The sequence below is a fragment of the Astatotilapia calliptera genome, chromosome 19, assembly GCF_964374335.1.
Source record: "Astatotilapia calliptera chromosome 19, fAstCal68.1, whole genome shotgun sequence".
Taxonomy (NCBI): domain Eukaryota; kingdom Metazoa; phylum Chordata; class Actinopteri; order Cichliformes; family Cichlidae; genus Astatotilapia; species Astatotilapia calliptera.
Genome location: NC_137440.1, coordinates 12,846,123 through 12,865,698, shown reverse-complemented (window position 1 = coordinate 12,865,698; position 19,576 = coordinate 12,846,123). Strand labels below are relative to the sequence as shown.

The 19,576-nt window shown below is 43.9% G+C and overlaps 1 protein-coding gene across 1 annotated transcript; it reads right to left on the bottom strand.

Moving 5' to 3' along the window:
• Positions 1 to 458: 458 nt before the first annotated feature.
• On the bottom strand, positions 459 to 18,482 carry clic4 (chloride intracellular channel 4). Its single transcript, XM_080293430.1, has 6 exons — positions 18,130 to 18,482; positions 7,513 to 7,622; positions 4,334 to 4,459; positions 3,900 to 4,006; positions 2,938 to 3,119; positions 459 to 2,273 (listed from the first exon to the last, which is right to left on the bottom strand). Exons 1-6 carry the CDS (start codon positions 18,196 to 18,198, stop codon positions 2,109 to 2,111), a joined length of 759 nt encoding a protein of 252 aa, XP_080149556.1. The 5' UTR covers positions 18,199 to 18,482; the 3' UTR covers positions 459 to 2,108.
• Between the last annotated feature and the right edge of the window lie 1,094 nt (positions 18,483 to 19,576).

Below are 19,576 nucleotides of genomic sequence, written 5' to 3'. Positions count from 1 at the left end.
GAGCAAAGTGCTCTAATAGGGTGATATGGTACTACAAGGTCATTAAGATAAGATGGGGCCTGATTATTTAAGAGCTTGTATGTGAGGAGCAGCATTTTGAATTCTGGATTTAACAGGGAGCCAATGAAGGGAAGCCAAAACAGGAGAAATCTGCTCTCTCTTTCTAGTCCCTGTCAGGTTTTTCACACACATCTTGTCCTCTTTTTCATTCCAGCACATCTAGAGTGATGTTAGGGCTTTAACTATGCTTTTCAAATTCATCTTCCTGTTAGAAGAGGGCTCTCCCTCTCCACTTTTATCACCATAGCAGATCTTCACACTGATGGATTCAGACTGTCTTTATCTTACAATATAACGTTTAAGTGAATTTAGCTAGTTTCATTTGGTATCAGATGTTGCTTTGGGCTGTGAAATGTAACTGAAACACTGATGGTTTAAACAAACACACAAGCCCCGAGTGCCAATAAGAAGTTTATTTAATTCAGTCAATATTGTTAAAAAGAAAAACCAAAAAAAAAAAAACCCCCCAAAAACAATGACATAGCTTGGATATTTTCTTGGTACAACGCCACACTCGCGTTGTCATGAAATGATATCGTAAAACAAAAATCCTTCCTGCGAAACATCTGCAGAGAGAAACGAGTAAGGCAAAGAGGAGATGCGTTCTCTAGTGTTCAAATCCAAGCAGGCAAGAAAAAGGCCCACGTTTCCTCAAAGGTTCAGATGAAATGCTTTAAATTTACAATCTGAGCAATGAAAACAAATATTTACAATTCCCTTCCCATCAGATTTGTTTTATAACAAATTCACGAAAGGAAAAAAAAACAACAAAAAAAAAACAAAAAAAACAAAACATGGCAAATGGGAGAAAACAAAAACAGGTTTTGCTTTATCCACACTAAAGCACTTTTTGGAGCTACTACATTCACTACCTCGGAGATCGATCTACATACGGACTGATGACAGAAATCTGCACAGCTGTTCCTTCATTGCTACTCTCCTCTATTCTTCTTTTTTAGTCATAAATATCTTTAGAGTTGCTTTTCGCGGTGCTCAACCCAACATTAGTGTCCTTCAACCTGTGTGTTATGAAGCAGGAGACTGAGCGTGTGTGGTTTCTTCATTTGTCATCCACAGTGAGACCAGAATAATGTGCCCCCCCCCCCCCCATTTTTGGTTCATAACATATAATCCAAACTATGGCTACAGTAAGCACAATGTGTTCGATATGAGAAGAAACTCTACTGATTAAAACAGCCGCTTTCAAAAGGCAATAATAAGCTACATACAGGTGAATATTTCTTAGACCTCAGGCTGCATTTTTCCTGCTGTTACTTCTGCAAGCAGTACGGGAAATTTCCTACAGTTCTACCGAGCTACAAGACTTGTGCCCACTTAGGGCAGTGAGGAAATCAGAGCATGGTTGCCAGGTAGATTTACCTGCAGTTACAAATATTCTCATTTATTTTAAACAGCTCAACATTAAAATAAAGCATCTCAGTTGATATGTCGACCACTTAGGTTTGGATTAGCTTCTATTTTAACCTGTCAAATACTTGAGCCAAAAAACACTGAAGCGTCAACACTGTTTACATGAACAAAGATGAGGGGAAAGAAAAAAAAGCTTCTTAGTCTTCAGAAATCCAAGAAACGGACGACAGTGAAATTTAAACAGACGACAGTGAAATACCAGCGTGTGGCCTTTCCCCCTGCATACGGAGGAAAGGTCAGCTTGAAGGTCACTTATCAGGGAGCGCGCTCGACTCCCAGCATCGACAAGCACTGACGTGCACGCCTGGCTGCTTCTCCGTCGCCTCACAACATTCATTGGCAAATGAAAAACAAAAAGCAATTAAAGGGGACAAACATGAGCGAGGGTGATTCAACTAAACAGACCTTCATAATGACCGGAAGAAAAAAAAGAAATGAATGACCAAGGGTTCATGCATGGAGTTCACTCTAGATGAGGAGAGAAGGAAAAGAAGTCCAAAGTTGTTTTTTCCTTTATGGTGAATGAGCACGTCAGTCCCGGTGCCGAGGATGGGGAGGTGCAGGGGAATATAGAGAGGTGGTGAGGGGATGGAAGGAGGCGGTCGCGACGGAGGAGCTCATTTGACCAGCCTCTTGGCTACGTCTGCGTAGGCGATCTCGATCTCGTTGTCGCTGGGGCAGGTGTTGGTGAACTCTTCGCGCGTGTAGGCGTTGTTCAGGTACTTCCAGATGCCCGTCATCTCTTTGGGGATTTCGAAGCCTCTGTACTTCTTAGTCACCACCTGAAAGAATGACGCGAGTTGTTCAATCACACTGTTGATGCACAAGTTCCAAAAACTCCACAAATATGACACGTTAAAGGTTAACTGTTAAGATTTACCAAGGGAGCCGGGGTAGCTGGGTAATTTTTGAAGCAGAGCAGTGAAAAGTAAAAAGTATAGAGTGGCAACGGCACAACTTCTGATGATGCGCCAATATTTGCTAAAGCATTAATATAATATATATATTATATTAATATATTAATATATAACCTGCGGGAAAATGCTCTTAGTATTTTCTTGAAAATTAATTTCTAAAATGATCACAAACTAAGAAAATTAACTGCCCTGTAGAGATAAATTAGGACCTTTAAGTTTATTTCCAGAAGCATGAACAGCAGCCTCATTGCTGGTGACTGAAAAGCTTCAGCTCCGAACAACGAGCCGTTTCTATCCGACCAGCCCGAGCATGCAGGCAGGTGTTCTCCTTTATTCAGATTATTAGCCTGAGAATTACACGAGAACCATTTTCATTTATTCCAGTAATTGAAGCCAGTCCCTCCCTTGCAGGTGCAGCATGAGGCGAGCGTTTCCTCAAGTACAGCTTGTATGCTCTCTTCTTAAAAACAAACAAACATCTGATTTGGTGGTTAAATGACAACGCCTGCAGGTGTGTTTCATGACCCACCTTAACTATATGCAGTTTGGGCAGCAGGTTACAGTCAGCCAGGGTCATTTCGTCCCCATCCAAGAACTTGCGGTTAGAAACTTTGACGTCTTCTATGCTGTTGTGATCGATCTCATCGGGCAGCGGCGAGCGAAGATACTCGTCCAGCTTCTGCAGGGTCTTTAGCAGCCCGCGCTCTAGAGCTGCAAAGAAGGAGACTGTTACTGCAGAGCAACCACACGGTGGCAGCATTTCATCAAGAGACGCACACAGAGAGCACTTTATAAATATGAGAGCGCTTCAAATGCCGTCTGAAAAGGAATGCACAGGTGATAGTTTGTCCTCATATTCCACCCATCTACAGATACTAAACAATTCATTCCACAAATAGAAAGTATGTCATGAACACATACTAGGTGTAGTGGTTTGACAGTAGATCTAACCCGTAACTTATCACTGAACCATGACATTCACTCTCTAACTCTGTTGACATAGCCTTGGCTTTCACATCCAGCTCACTGTGGTTTGATATTTTCTCAGAGTGGAGATCAGCCAACTAAAACATGATATGATAAGTCTGTTTTTTTACATTCCAAAACATCATACTCCCACATTTCCCCCCAAAGAAGGACACAACGGGATTTCAAAGACAAAGGACTACTTTTTCTTCACATTATTCCAATAAAATATTAAATTTCTGATAATCGTTTACAGACTGTGGGCTACATAAATCTGGAACGAGGGTGAGGTTATGAGCACCAGTTCGCTCTCTGGATCATGGCTGTGCACTTTTCTAGAAAGTTCCAGGTGAGACTGGGAGCGAAAGGACAGGAGGAGGCAGCAGAACAAAAGCGCCGTGTGTTCCCGAGTCAGACTTTAATCCACCAATCCAGGCAGGGCTACCAGTGTCACCTAGCAACCAGTAAAGCACACTACACACTGAAGTCCTGCACCTTCCCGCGTGCATGCGTGTAAAGACTTACCCTCGTTCCCATCTGGTTTGGAGTTCTTGATGTATGCAGAAAACTTGGCAAAGATGTCCATGCCAGCGGTGTTTGACTCTGGATGTCTTGCACCAAGCTTGATGTACCTGCAAAATAAACACATATGAAGCCACGTGTGCTGCAGTTATTTTACGTTTTCTCTGTGCAGACATCATTAGAAAATAAAAATGAGCAAAGAACAGCTCAATAAAAGCTCCATTTACTACTGACAGACACCAACACTATAAGTGGAAGGCTCATAAAATGTGTTGACAATAAAATAAATACTGCAAAACTTTATTTAATCGTCATTTACAATCAACAAAAGGCTCTGTAATTAACTGCTCACGGTGCAGTTAATCATAAGTGGGGGGTGTTTGGTGTCTAGGTGTGGCAAGCAGTCATCGCAGGAGTTTGAAACAGAAAGCACTCACTTGGGCGGGGAGAGAACATCCTCGAGAAACTCCTCGATCTTGTTGACGTCAGTTTTGACCTCGCTGTTGAAGGTGATGAAGGGCGGGTGCGTGCCGGGGGCCAGGTTCTGGAGGTCTGCGGGCTTCCTGGGACACGGAGTGGAGAAATGTCAGTGGGCAGATGAAGGCAGAACCAATCCAGGAGCTCGTTTCTAACATGTAAAATCTGCTTTTATCCCCACAAAAGGAACCAGAGATTTAACTTAATACTGTGTGTATAATATACTGTGTAATTACTTTAAGTTCAAATATTTAAAGGGCTGCGTTTCTGCTGCGTGTTTTTTCAGACCTCTACAACCCCCCCTCCTCCTCCAGCTGGAGCCGCTGTGCTGCGAGTCTGTTTGTGTCCTCTTTTTTCCTCTGTGGCCTTCAAACCAGCACATTTGGTGCCAGATGTCTCTGGCAGGCAGATGAGGCTGACACACAAACAGCAATGAGCATGTGCTGAATGAGTCTTCAGTATAAAAACAACCAAACAGCAGTGACTCTGATGGGTTTGTGGGGACAGTCTAAACAGTGACTGATATTAATAATACCATCAACATCATTCATCCAACAGTGCAGGTTTTTTGAGTCCATGCCCATAATGATGGCGAGCTTTGGGACAAACCATTTAAGGGCAGAAAAAAGGGGAAATTACTTCAACTCTTTGGCATGTCAGGGGGAAGTGACATGCCCACCGATTATCACCAAGGAGCGAGGAAGAAACTGCCTCGAATCACAGAAAAACAGGAGAGCCTTGAAAGACGACAAGAAGAAATAAAACACCATATTTGACTTGGTTGCCATTCTACTGTTGACCCAAAATTACACCAGAATCTGTAGTACAACTAGTCCCACTTTCAGTTAAAATAAATAAAACAATCAGGTTCTTTGCAGGTTTTAAAATGAGAAAACCCCCCCCCCAAAAAACCCACACATGGCACGTCATGGTGTGTTGTTACCTATTCAACAAAAACCAGACGAACCGCAGAAAGTGTGTGAGACCAAGTACACCCCACCATTCAGTAACTTACAGAATCAGTCTTCTGCTTTGTTCAGATGCAGCTTCGCAAACCCAAACCGAGAGAGGAGGCTTTCTCCCAACTAGGGCTGGGCATATCATACGGTTCACGGTAATATCGGTATAATGTAAGGCAACGATAAGAAAATGAAATATCGCGATAGAATATGGGTAAAACACGCACGCCTTCGTTTTCATACGCACACGGTGGAAAAAGCATGGCGGCGACGGAGAATGAGAAGAGCGAAAGCGGATCGTTAAATGAAATAGAAGAACCAGAATTGGTTTGTAAAAATGCTGCAACTTCAGTGGTGTGGAACTGGTTTAGCTTTCGTCCGTAAGATACACAACAAAGCCCTAGCGGGCCGACGTTATTACCGAACCGTTTTTATGTACACGGCGCTCAAAAATGTTTTAGTACGACTTTGCTAAGCTACGAAGCCGCACCGCTTGATGGATTGTCGGAGCATTACGGCTACCGTAGGCAGGAGCCTGGCGGAGTGATACGTACTGTGCTTCAACATAATATTACCGTATTGTGTGTGTATAACCTCTTTTTAAGTGTTGTGGATATTAAACATGGTTATTCTAGGATATGTCGGCCAGTTTCCAGGGAAATGCCTTTTGGTTAAACTGTCAGCGAGGAATTTGCATTGTTACATTTGTATATAACTGTAATGCACATGAAAAACAGCTGCTTGTTTAAGTGAAAATACATTGTTAGTGCAAAAAACCCACCAAAGTTGTAAAGTATTTTGTTTTGCTTCAGCTAAATCGTTATTGCAAATTTTCAAATATATATCGTGATAAATATTTTTGGCCAAATTGCCCTGCCCTACTCCCAACAACCCTTCCAAAGAGGCCACACTTTGCAGTTTTTCCTAACTTTGAACACATGCAGACTGACACCAAGTCAGGAAGTCCAAGCTGCAGCTCGTGGGATTTTTTTTTTGCAGTTTCCCTGCAGTTCTTGCACTTTTCCACTCAGCACTGCACGGTCTGACGGGGTCAGTATGCTGGGACACCCACTGCTGTGAGGATTCACAGCTGTGTTGAATGTTTGCGACTTGTGAATAATCTCTCTCACTGCAGAATGATGGGCACATTCTTTCACAGACTGATGAGCAGCAGCAGTTGCTTCTCTGAAATTACTGATGTTGTTCCTTCTTGACAGCAAACTGACAGAATTCAGCTTTTATAGCAGTGCTCACACTTCCTGATGATCAGTTACTCAAATGCATTTGATTAACTGGCTGCTACCTACCCAACAGAAACAAAAAGAAACAATAATAATATTTTGTTTTTTGCTTCTGCAGCAAATATGGCCTTTCGCCAGCTACAGCAAAAGCAGTGGAGGTTATTCGCTGCCTCACACAGAGACTTTCTACCCGGGAGGAAAATATATGCAAAATACCCAAACCCATGCACTCATCCTGAACGTCAAGGCATGTGTGAAAATTAAGCCACTAGTCAAATGGCTCTCACTTTCCTCCTGTGAGCGGTCTAAAAAAACAAAAAAAACAAAACAAAGGAAACACTTTTATCAAATGCATCTCTGCTGTTGCTGCAAAGAATAAACGACACTGTGGAAACCAGGGTCGGTAATCTTAAAAATCTAAAGACACAAAGAGAGACTGCAGAAACCAGGCGTCCATCTGACTGGTGGATACAGCTCAAAATAATCAGGCCTAACAAGTGGATAAACATTTAGGGAGTATTTAGATGAATCATACAGACGGAAACGTAGTCTGTTTGGAGCTCCTAGTACTGGAATCCACATGTGAAAGTGTGTTGGCTTGCAGCTGGCAAGGAAAAACAAAATTGCAGAGGATCACTGATCCCAGTGGTTTTTAAAAAAAAAGACAGTTGCCCAACAAATTCTAGGCAGGAAGTGAGCAGAGTCAAGAATCTTAAAATAACCTCTCCAGAGTCTGAATGTTTAGTTTCCCCCAATTTTCCCTGGCCTGGGAAGGGGTCATGGGAAAACCAAATAAGCAGTGGGGAAGCAGCGAGTGTGTCAGAGGTGGGGCTGGATCAAAGCAGTACACTGGGAAACGCCCAGGAACGCTCCAGTAGGCTAACAAAGAAGGAAAAGTGATGGAACAGATGATTATAGAGGAAAGAGAACAGCGCTCACCTCTTTAGATCCACAGTAGTGACGTTGAAGACGACTCCTTTCAGCCACAGAATCATGAAGAGTCTCTGGGAGAAGGGGCAGTTCCCAATGCTCTCGCCATCACTTCCTGCCTTCAACAAACACACAGACAGAGGAGCAGGATTAACCACCAGAAACATATTCCAGGTACCAGTCCTGAGAACTGAGTACACAAAAGATGGGTGGAAGCATCTCACATTTAATTACCACTGGCATACAACCCAATCTAGCAGACAAAGATCTAAAAGCACCTATGACTGGTTCCCATGGCCGACAGCACTTTGCTTACTGTTTAGTCCAAAACACAAACAGGTCCTGATAACCTTTTCAGCTGTACTGCACAACCTGGGCGCTTTGCTGCGCTCACCCACAGGGGCCCGTTTCACACAATGACTCTTTCAGACTCGAGCAGGAGGCAAAGACTGACGAACAAACTCACATGCCTTTGAAGGCGTCTGCACACTTCCCCCTTCCATTTGGAGAACCACAGCCTAAGAGCAACAGGAAACTTGTAGAGTGATTAAGGCTCAGATAGCCTTGTGCTTCCTTCTTAGCCAGACTGCACAAAAACAAGCCCGAGTTGTGGGGGGAACGAGATCAATGGAAGTGGTGTGCGCTCCAAATGAATGACGCACACTCATCGTTTAGCGATGGGAAGGAGCGCGGTAAAGACGCTATTTGGATATTAAATTTAATCTGTTTCAAACAAGCAAATCAATAGCAGCTCAGCTTAAGTACTGTAAAACTAGGGAATGATGCAGCAAATTAATCTGCGCACAAACACACACAGCAGGCTGTTTTATTAGTTTTACACCACATGGGCACAAATATCATCTGGACTCCACATCAGAAGGCAGAGTAAGCGTTTCATCTGATTAAGAGTTTTACACTGTGTCATAAAGAAATCCTGCTTCCTTTCTTTTCTTAATTGTCATTTTTAAAAACATGCATTGAGAAAAATGGCATTTTCTTTGTTCTTCCTCTTCAATATTCACAAAAGCAGACACACAACAACCTCCATCATCCAGCTCGTGCGCTCTGTGGTGACCAACCCTGCCAAGCTATTCTATTAACAAGGACATACATGGAGGTCATTGAAACCCTGGCACTCTGGAATTCACTCATTCATTCAGTGGATGACTGTAGCAGAGCCTCTGAATAAGCTGAATGTCATTTATTTTTTGTTGTCTGCCTCGTGTGACGTCACTCGCTGCTCATTCCCTTCAGCTTTGCTTCTTTCGTCCTTTTTCCACCTGCACAGAGGCGTCTGCTATACCAAGTAATGCAAAAGATATACAAATCACACATAAATACCACCGATTTGCAAAAGGGTGCTGAATGAACATAAGATTCAAATGATTTTTAACTTTACAAATATATATTTGTTAATGTCAGATCTGCAGGTCCTCAATAGGGCACTTTGTTGTGCAGGGTTCAGTCAGTGCAGCAGCTCCTTGCTGCTGTGGACAGGCTGGCTGCTGTTGTCCTCTGTGTGACGCCCAGTGAGACGGCTCTGTTTGATCTGCCTGCTGGCTCCCATTGTACTGCCACTGTCCTCTCCCTCTCTGAATTCAATTTCTGAAAAGCTTGGATTAGATCACTGCCATTGTTTAGCAAATGAAAGTCCCCTTTTCACATTACACGATTCAATTCCAAAATAAGGCTTTAGCCCTGAGGTGCTGGACTAGCATTAGCTGAACCTAAGGGGATCAGAAAGACATCAATGGGATGATTACTCCATTTTCCCCGCAGCGCTACACCTACAGAGAAGCATTCAGGTCTGCATCAAGGGTGGTAACGCAGCACAGCAACTGTTCCCATGGCAATGGCCAGAACGTATGACATGGAAAGCAATGCATGCATTGTGAAAAGGATTACAATGCACAGGTGAGCGGTCTGCAGCCGGCTCTCTTTTGGTGGTGATAAAATGCAAATACACTGTTGAATGTCATTTGTAAAGATGTTACCACTCAGTGAACCGCTTTCAAGGAGAGTTCATCAGAGTTCTGCAGGTCGAGTGGTGAGACAGGAGGCCACAGCAGCTGAGAAAGACATTTCATTTTTTCCTTCCTGTCTCAGTGCGATTTCAGGTTCTGGGCATTCAGACTCCTACTCTCTGGACTCTGCAGCAGAGCAGGCTGCAGACACAGAGAGAGAGATTACAGGAAACCAGAAGGAAACTGGGGATCATGTGGTGCTAACCAACAGGAGGGAGAACAAGTGGTAACGGATGCTTAAAGCGTGACGAAGAGGAAAGATAGTAAGCTTCAGTGTGCTTTTTGGCCCTCTTGTTTCTTCCTCCTCCTTCTCTTCCCTCTTTATCCCTTACCCCTTATCCTGGGCCCCTCTGTGGAGTCAGAGGGGGGGTTGGGCATTCGGAGAGGAGGGAGAAACTATTCCAGAAATGTCCTGTTCCTCCCGCCGAAGATGGCGCTTTGTTTAGTTTAAGCAGTGATGCTGGCGGAGCTGCATTTCCGACGTGCTCCTCGGGAGCAGCTGCTAGGCACTAAATGAACTGTAAGAACGGCTTTTGATTGACATTTTAAGCACTTCTGCTTTCAAAATAGCCGAAATAAATCCAGAAGGATCAGAAAACCTTAGATTTCGTGTTTTTCTTCTAATATGGAGCCTATGGGCCCAACTGACACTTTCCAGAAAGCCTATATTAAGGTGTGACATTCAGGAAAGGGCTTCAACACAAAGCACTTTCTGTTTGTAGATCGTCAGGTACGTCATCAGCTAGCAGGCAAAAAAAAGGCAATAAAACTCTGGAGTTAGGGGAGAAAATCTTTAGAAGGCAAAGCCCACGAGTTTGGAAAGAAGCACATTTTACAAGTAGTACACAGATTCACACAAATCGGCTGCAATAACGTTTGGCCCACAGCAGCAACAGCTGACTGCTGCCAACAGGCTCTCCAGCTTTATTTTAGGCTCAGTGGATGGTAAGTCAGCAGATGCTTGTTTATTTAATCCCAGCGCACACAGCTGCTTGATGAAGGGTGTGAGTCATGTTTAATCTTGGATGTTATCTAGGAGTTCAGGACAGCGTGACGCATCGATGAGCACATTGAGGGTGGGTCTGGGTGGGCAAACACACGCAGCCTTCTCCAGCCAGTGAGATCATACCTCTTATCACTTCCCCTTTCTTCGTGGAGCCAGTGATGTAACAACTAAGCCAAAACACAAGTCAAAGTAACAGAAGACGACAACACACAAAGTGGTCCTTTCTACCAGCCACTCCCACAAACTCAAGTTTTCCTTGCTAGCAAAAGAATTCCAAGACACAGCAAGTTGACCAAACCGATATTTAGAACAAAACACACAGAGGAATGCAGGCAGCGGTACCCAGGACAACCGGCACAAACTGGCTCCAAGTGTGTGACATGGAGGGAGTGCACACTAGTTTCCGTTAAATCAAAGAGAGCAAGTCATCTTTTATAGCCTGGAAAGCCCAGGTGAGCTGCATCAGCTGATGACCTTCTCATGTCAGCCAATTACCAGCAGGAGTAGGCCAGGACTTCCTTGGGGACACTGGAAGGGCCATGACAAGCAGCCAACTCGTCTTGAACGCGCTGAGGTCACACCGCTCATCGCTTCCTCATCGACGTTTTTTCCTATTGGATGGTTCAACATTACTTCCCTTGCCAGGCGTCAGCGGGGATATTAGCAAAGTGTCATGTTTCTTTGTGTATTATTGTACAACGCCAGCTCACGGTTGGCTCTCAGATGCTACACAGCCACCCCTCACTAGCCTGGGCTGCACCCCAGGAGATCGAATCAAGTAAGGTGGAAATTACTTTTCAACATCCTTCATTTCCAACATCAAAGCACTGCAGAACCACGCTGGGTTGTGAGGCTTTCATCCACCTTAAAGTGGGGATAACACTCAGTTGAGACCTCTTTGAAATCTACATGAAGTGCATAGCTGGTGCTGTGCAGTGTAATATCCTCCTCTTGTAAATATGGTTTTTAATCCCAACAATCTCCATACCCTCATGATCACAAATAAATAAATAAAATTAAAAGTTAGAAGGCATTTAAAGATCTCCACGAAGCCTCTCACTCTAGCAGACCTGCACACCTGAAACTATAACATGAAGTCGAGTCTGTGTGCAGTTTTATCCACAAAAATCCACTCAAACGTTTAAAATGCATTTTCTTTACTTAAGAATCTGATTAATGGTTTCAAATCATCTAAAGTCACACGCAGTATCCGTAGAGACAACGTTCAACTTCATCCATCCATCGCCTGTTGTGTGTCATATTTAAATCACTAAGCCAGTCAGGAACCTGGTAATGTCGCCCAACAGATCTCAGCAGTGATGACAAGGATTCCTGAACGTTTCATTGCCATCTGAGCTCTTAAAGATGGCTGTACTTTTAACTGGGACGCAAGGTATCCTTTTATCCACTGCAGTCCAATAACATTTTACAACCTGGCACATAAAAGAGTTGCTCAATGTGCAACAACACCTTTCTCTCACTCACAGAAAGGCTCTCATCATTATCTAAGACAGACATTCCTTTTCTAGAGCAGCGGTGTGATATCACAGCTTCTACAGTGAGCAGCTGAGGACAATGATCCTGTTCATGCTGGGCCCAGTCCTCCCAATCTCTGCTCACCGCCTAATTTTAGTAACGTGGCGGCCCTCGCCTTCCCCTCCCCGCACTTCACATTCTAAATAGGTTGGGCTGCTCAGCGAGTTCAAGCCACACTTGACCGAATAAGGAACTGACGAAGTAGCGAGCTCTGGAGCTCGGCTGCTTCGACACACTGCAGGAATGTCCGTTTGAGGGTGGGCAGCCCTGCTAGCGTCATGGCAGCGCCTCTCCCTGTTTGCTGGACACACACTCACACACATATAGGCCAAGGTAGGATTAAAAGAAGCTGGACCCAAAAACTGCCCGCTGTTTGTCAGCTTACGCTGGCATTGAATGATTAAGCTAAACAGAGTCAGGCTGGAATTCATGAGACACACTGTCAGACATGGCAGGGTGAGGGTCAGCTAAAGAACCACAGCCAATTTTAGTATTTAACAATGTAAAATAACTGAAAATACAGAAGTTCTGCTGTAGCATTTTCTCCAGAAACTTTCCTAGTTGTACATGAACTGACTCTGTATATGTCACCGCCTTATTCATAAGCTGACTTCTATGAATAAGACACCAAAAGGAATAAAAACAATAATATGTTCTTATTTTATTTGGAAAGGATCTAATTTTTATCAAGTTTTATTTAAGAATAAAATAAAAATCTGTTTTAAAAACTTTTACACACAAACTATCCAGTGTTTGGACTTCTGAGACATTTTATAGACCAAGCTGATCATAAAGAAGATATAAAAACATAAAGTAGATTATGGATAACAAAAAAAAAAACAACAACAAAAAAAACAAAACAGCATTTTTATGTTAATACCAAGCAGCCTGTCAAGTCTGCCCAAATAAATCAATCTGAATTCAGCAGCCGTTTGATGAAAATCAGAAAAAGTAAGAAATGAAGAAGAGCAATAGTTCAACATGTGAAGTAAGTTTTAGGTACTTAAAAGGGTTCCTGGCAGACTGACCAAATCAGCCGGTCAGATTTGACCTCCTGGTTGAATCACTCCAACCTGAGACACTGTGGGTGCCCGAGCGCGCAGGGGAGTCGGATTCGGCTGGGACATGGAAACATCGCAACATCCTCTCTGTGGCTGTGACTCAGGCTGACATCACTCAGGGGAAAACTTAAGACTTCCACTGAGACACAGGCCTACTGTTCACAGTCAGATTCAGTGGAAAGTTGTGGAAAGCTGACGTCTAAATGAGGCTTACTCTTGCTGTGGCAATGATGTAAGTTTACTGAATAACCAGAGGAGATAAGCAGCAGCCAGGTCAGGTTTCTCCAGGCCCAGGGTGAGTGGAAGTGATGAGTAATGCAGATCCAAAATGAAGGCAGAGCAGACAGTAAATGTGGGAGACGAGCATGAACCGACTGACTCCTCGCTCTGCTGTTTTTTTTCCAAGTATCTAATACAAACAATAAGCTGCATACTCAGGTTGGCCCCGACCCCACCTCTGCAAAAATTTCACTGACCATAAAGGGAGACGCGCTCTTACTCGCAAACACAAAAGCCAAATGTTTGCGTTGTTCCTGCCCGTTTCTCCTCACACTTTCCTTTGAAATGACACAAAACTGGTTCCTGAAAAAGCCTTTAACAGTAAACTTGAAGTCTGCCTGCACAGTGATGTAATTAAAGCAACCCCAAACCCTGTAGTGATTTCTTCAGGACAAAAGCCCCGTCTAGACAGCTATGACCCTTTGGCATCAACACATCCTTAGTGTGCCATTACCACACATGCCAGATACATATATGGCAGCAGAAGCCCAGACCGTGGCTACACAAACACCAGCCACATCATCAGGATAGACTCTGACCCACCGGCGAGCTGCATTTCAGTGCCTGTCTGGTGCATGATCAACAGTTTTTGTTTTACACCATCATAAAAATCTAACATGCAAAACACTCATGGACAAGCCTGACTTTGCATTTCCACATATACAAATGTTTGCCGCAAGCAAAGCATCAAGTCAGCAATAAGCATGCACCTTCATCAATGATTGGGATTACAGTCAGTACTGATGTAGTGCATGTAGTTTAACCTCTGAAAATAAAGGTAATAGAGGAGCTACAGCCAGAGGCTGCGGCAGGTACAGCCTTAACAATAATAGTATAACACATGACTCAGTGATTGGATCCATTCCGTGCTGCTCTGGACTGACCTCATTTCCGGTCATTGAAAAATGCTTTATTAACCATCGGCTTCCTGACTGAACAGCACAGAAATGAGACCAGCTCTTCCGCCCCTCAATGAGATGACTCAAGCTTTTAAATTTGAACATCATTTACATAAGAGCCATTTATTTAGGTACAACTAGGGCCGTGTTGCTTAAGTACATGTTATAGTCCACTGGCAAGAACATAAATTAACTTCTGAGTGGTTCCAAAGCCCCAGTTCAGATTGGTGTAATAACACACTGCCAGATCGATTAGGCCAGTGGCCAGAGAGTCAGTCAACCAGACAGTTACAAAGAAGAAGTTGTGACAGGCCAGGTGCTGCAAAAGCAAGTCCATGGTGCAGAAACGAGGACACACAGCACAAGCTCAGCAAGCTCCACACCACTAACAAGCCATTAATCTCTGTCCTCTAACTCAAGATGCTGACTGCAGCGTTACTCACAAAAAATAAAGCGCTCTATTGATTTTCCTATAAAGAAACAGCACTTAGCTCCCTAGAATACCACCCGAGGGACAAAGGAACGGTTTATTTTATGCTGAAAAGAAACAAACAATAAATGGAACCTCGCTGCTAAGGGTAGCGATACTAAACCTTTCAAACTACCGACATTTTAACGGTTACAGCTTTTGGGTGAGCAGTGCATTGTTACGAGCCGCAGTATATAAGCCATGCATCTGACCGTCACATGCTCCAACTGATTGCACAACATGATGAGCCGATCTTGGCCAGGCCTGCAAACAGCTCAGAGTGTAACGCGTTAAGATGAAGTTAAACCCGAGCTGTCATTGTTCTCTTTTACAGACCGAGCTAACAACGTTTTAGCCTCCTTGACCGCACAGAAGCGCTGCATAGCTGTGAACTCCTCTCTGGGCTTTGTAGGCCTTCATCTCCACTGTAAACAGTCTGCCACCCAGACCTAAAAGCACTTCTTGAACATGTTTTCAACCTCTGCTGGCCTGAGAGCTGGAAGCAGCATAAGGCTTTGCGACCGGTCGTGTGACCCTGGCACAGTCTCAGCCAGCAGACGCACAAATGCGAGTGGAGATAAAGGCTGTTTGTTTCCTTTGGCTCATCTATATTCCACTCACTGTCATCCACCCATGATCATATGCTGGTGCAGAATGACTCATTTGCATGCATGTCCCGAATTAATTCAGAGAATCTTCGTAAGGAAAATTGAATAAAACATACAGAATCATTTGAGTGCAATTTATGAACACAAAAACAACAATGAAGAATGTAAAGAACCAGCATGGCTGTGCTCCCATCTTATGCACAGCTTTGCATTTACATGTTGTTGCTGCATCCTGTCACCAGGTGGCAGTACCAAAAACATGTGGAATAACCATAAACAGAATAAGGTTAGAGGAGAGTCGCCTTCTACCGTGATAGCCCCCAAAACCAGCAGAAGGGTTGGAGCTGAATGCCATCAGGGCGGGAAAGCTGATCGTCAGAGAAGGAGATGAAGTTGGCGAGGAAATAATGTGAGAACCGTTGAAGAGCAGAATGATTGTGTTAAATGTGAGGATTTAGAGGTTGCAAGTGTGAATCTTTCAGGTTACATTTGTAGCCCGAGCCCGACTGACCAATCACATTTAAGCAGAGGTTAGTTTTATTCACAGAAAAGCCCAACAGTTGGCGTGACCATGGAAAGGGGACCGACAGGAGACAGCACCATTACCACAAAACACTGATCTGCAATGCTCTGCGCTTAGGTCAAAGCAGTCCAATGTGCTCCCAAGTCTGGATGATGTCGTGATTAAGAGGAACAATTTCAAATAAATACAAATACAAAAGATAGATACAAGCTTTATTCTCCCATTTAATTACGACATCTCATTTAGTATTCTAATGTGTTGGGTGGATGCTAGGAAGTCACCCTCCACAGCCCAACAGCTACTTGTGATCAAAAACAATATCTAACCTGCTGCGCTGTGATGAGGTCAAGGGTCGATCCTCCCACTTACAAAGTCATCACATTGTGCTGATGTGACAGAGCAATAAACGGAGACAACACGAGCTTCACCTCCCCACCCTCGATGAGCCCACTCCAAGTGTTCCCATAGCAGTTTGACAACTGTTGCTATAAACACTGGTGGTAAAAAGCTGCAAGATAATCGAACAGTCTCTGAACTGGGTGAGCCAGCTACTTTTAATGAGTAAACAGTGTTGACGCCTCTCAATCTATAGACATGGACACTGTGGCAACTGATATTACGGAAGCATAATTAGTCAGCTTTGATATGTGGCAGAGGCCTAACAGATCTGACAGCTGTGTGTGGAGAGCACACACACACACACACACACACACACACACACACACTTTGTTATCAGCTGTTCCCAGAGGCCCAGCTAACAGCAATGTGCCTATGGCAACCTGCATGCCAGCCATTGTCTCCCATGGCTGTGTTTAATGCAACACAGTGAAAACGGCTGCATGAATAATAGATGTGTACAAGTCAAACTCTGGTACATGCAACACGGAGCCATGTGAGAGGGAGTGAAGGGAAACGCTAGCACACTTCCACGCAGACGTGTCCAGAAGATACACAATGAAGAAACTTCTGGCTGCGCGGGCTAGAAAGGGAGGGGTTGGGAGGGAAGAGCCGGCCACAAGTGCAAACCTTCCAGGCCTCGGGATGATGTAACCTCTCCTGTAGGCAGTGAAATGCAGTAGTAGAAGCAGCACTGGACGGTTTGTTCCTGTAGTTTTACGCTGAGGAGACCTCCTCTTTAAACTCAGAGTCTACAAAAGCACCACAAACAGGACGGAGGCGGGGTTTGTACTGCATCCAACTGATATGATGTAATGGAGGTGGTTCTCCTAGATAGGGATCCCTTTATAAATTGGGCTTATCGAGGGTAATTGCTCTCATATGTAGCATGTATCAGTGTTTTCAAAGCCGCAATCATCCACTGTTACTGTTATGAGCCTGCCGTTTTGGTCAGTGACACCCTAACGTACCAACACCCATAAACTCCACCACCTAATTCGCTACCCCACAGCCTCCTCCCACTACCCCAGCCCCCTTCAGTCCCAGTGTGCTTCTCCCTCTATTCTTCCTGGTGCCATTTTCCCGCTCTGGGAAGCATCAGGCTCAAAGAAAGAAAGAAAAAAAACAAAAAAAAAAAACAGGCATCCACCGCCACCACCTCCACCAGGGTCTCCACTGAGCAGGAGATCATCCATTAAGCTACCCAACTGCCCGCTTTAAACAATTTTAATGAAAATGCACCAACAGCATTGTCTGCCACACACTTTCTTTTGTGTGTGAAACAAAGCTGGAAAACTGGTGAAGCAGTTTGTCCTTCAGGCTCTTTGTTGCTTTGGTGAACCAAACATCAAACACCCTGCACTCTTATTTAAAGCTGAACCAGGGTCAGTTCTCATACCATCTACCACTTAGTGCCCCAAACACGAAAATGCAGCTGCAGCATGTATCCCACTGTCGGGTGGACTCTTGTGAAGCACAGCTGCCGGGCTTTTGTTGCAGAATTAGCGCCCAGTTTTCAGCACGGCAGGTTGATCTGCACCCACGCTGAGGGGTGGAGAGGTGGGAGATGGCCGTATCCGCCCTGCTGGTGACACTGCGGGCTCCACATGGCCACAATGGCAAAGAGGTTTATGGATGTAAATGAACATGTAGCTCCGAGCCTCTCAAACACACGCCTCCATACAGCCGTCCTGCGTGGAGACACTATATGTGCAAATCTCTAACATTACTCGCTTTCGAGGCAGAAATAAAGCGCGTGAGAGCACAATGCGCAGATGTGGGTTAAGCCAAGTGAGAGAGAGAAAAACTTATCCTGCGGTCTTACCTTCACAAACAGCTCGATAACGGGCTCATTATCCGCCTTCACTCCGTTCTGCGGGACCGACAGCGACATGGTAGCTGCTGCTCTGAAGTTTCTCCTCACAAAGATGAGTTTTCCCCGCTACCACGCCCGACTTAGCTCTTATCCGCCTCCCCCCTTTTTTGCGCACTCAATCCCGAAGACGCCTTTTTCTTCCCTCCAGGTTCTGCAGAGCAAAGCGGACCAGAGCAGCGGCGCCTTCCAGACAACAGAAATGTTTCCAGGCTACACACGTACGGCTGACCCGTCACAGGATCTATCTGCTGGGTGGGTGGTGATGGTGACGAGGACGGCGTGAAGAAGCTACGGGAATATTTAAAGCGTGACGTCATCAGCGGGGAGGGTTGGAGGTGGAGGGAGTCCGGTCGCTAAGGATCCCAGTAAAACGCAGGGGCGTTTCCAGGACTTTCATAGGGGTGGCACAGGCACCATAAAAAAGTAGTATCATTGTTTGTTTGTTTTTAACATTCAGTAAGTCAGTTGAAATAATAGTTATATCTATCTATCTATCTATCTATCTATCTATCTATCTATTACAGAAGAGGATTAGGGCCACTGGGGAAAAAAAAGTGGGCACGTCGTTTTTCTTCTTCTTTTCCTAAATTCTGAGAAAAAAGTCAGAATCCTTTCCTTTGTTGTAAATATACATTTAAATACATTTTTTAAATTTTTAAATATTTTCCTTTTTAAAAAATTATATAATAATAAAATAATTTAATTTAATAATTTTTCCTTTATTTTAATTTCAGCTTACTTTTTATCTTATTTAAATATTTGGGTCTATTCTGTTTTATTGTAAGCTGCAGGCATTGCTGCTTGAAAGAAGGCATTAAGTTTTAGAGAAATCAGTCAAATTCAAAGTTCTGCTGCTGACCCGAGAAGCAGTTTTTCTATACAGAAACTGCTTTTATGAACAGGTCGTTCAATAAAGGACTCTTCACTGATGTTGAGTTATCAGAGTTCTGGGTGAGGAAAAACTAAACCTTGGACTTAATCTTAATGATATTTTTAAAAAATCAAGCAGAACCTAGAGTCACAAAATTCTTGTTAGGGATTCTATGCAGTCCTATGAAAAAAAAATCATTGTTTCCTTAGGAATTAGGAGGATAAGTGGAAGCCAGGTAATCAAATCTACTTGGTTAACTGATCATCTGCAAAAGAGCAGAAGCTTTTGCAGCCTGCTGGTTTGACACATTCATGCGTGTGTTAACAGAATGCTACAATTTTGCCAGGTTAGGAAATCCCAACAAATTTACCCAAAGGTCAGACGGTGTAGTACTGAGAGACATTACACAAGCACTACGTCTCAGACTCTTCATGCCTCAGTTAGCATGTTAAATGTTAAAAATCATGACAGTAAAATTAGAAAAATAGTAAAAAAGTATGAATGGAGAAAACTTCTCTCTCTAAA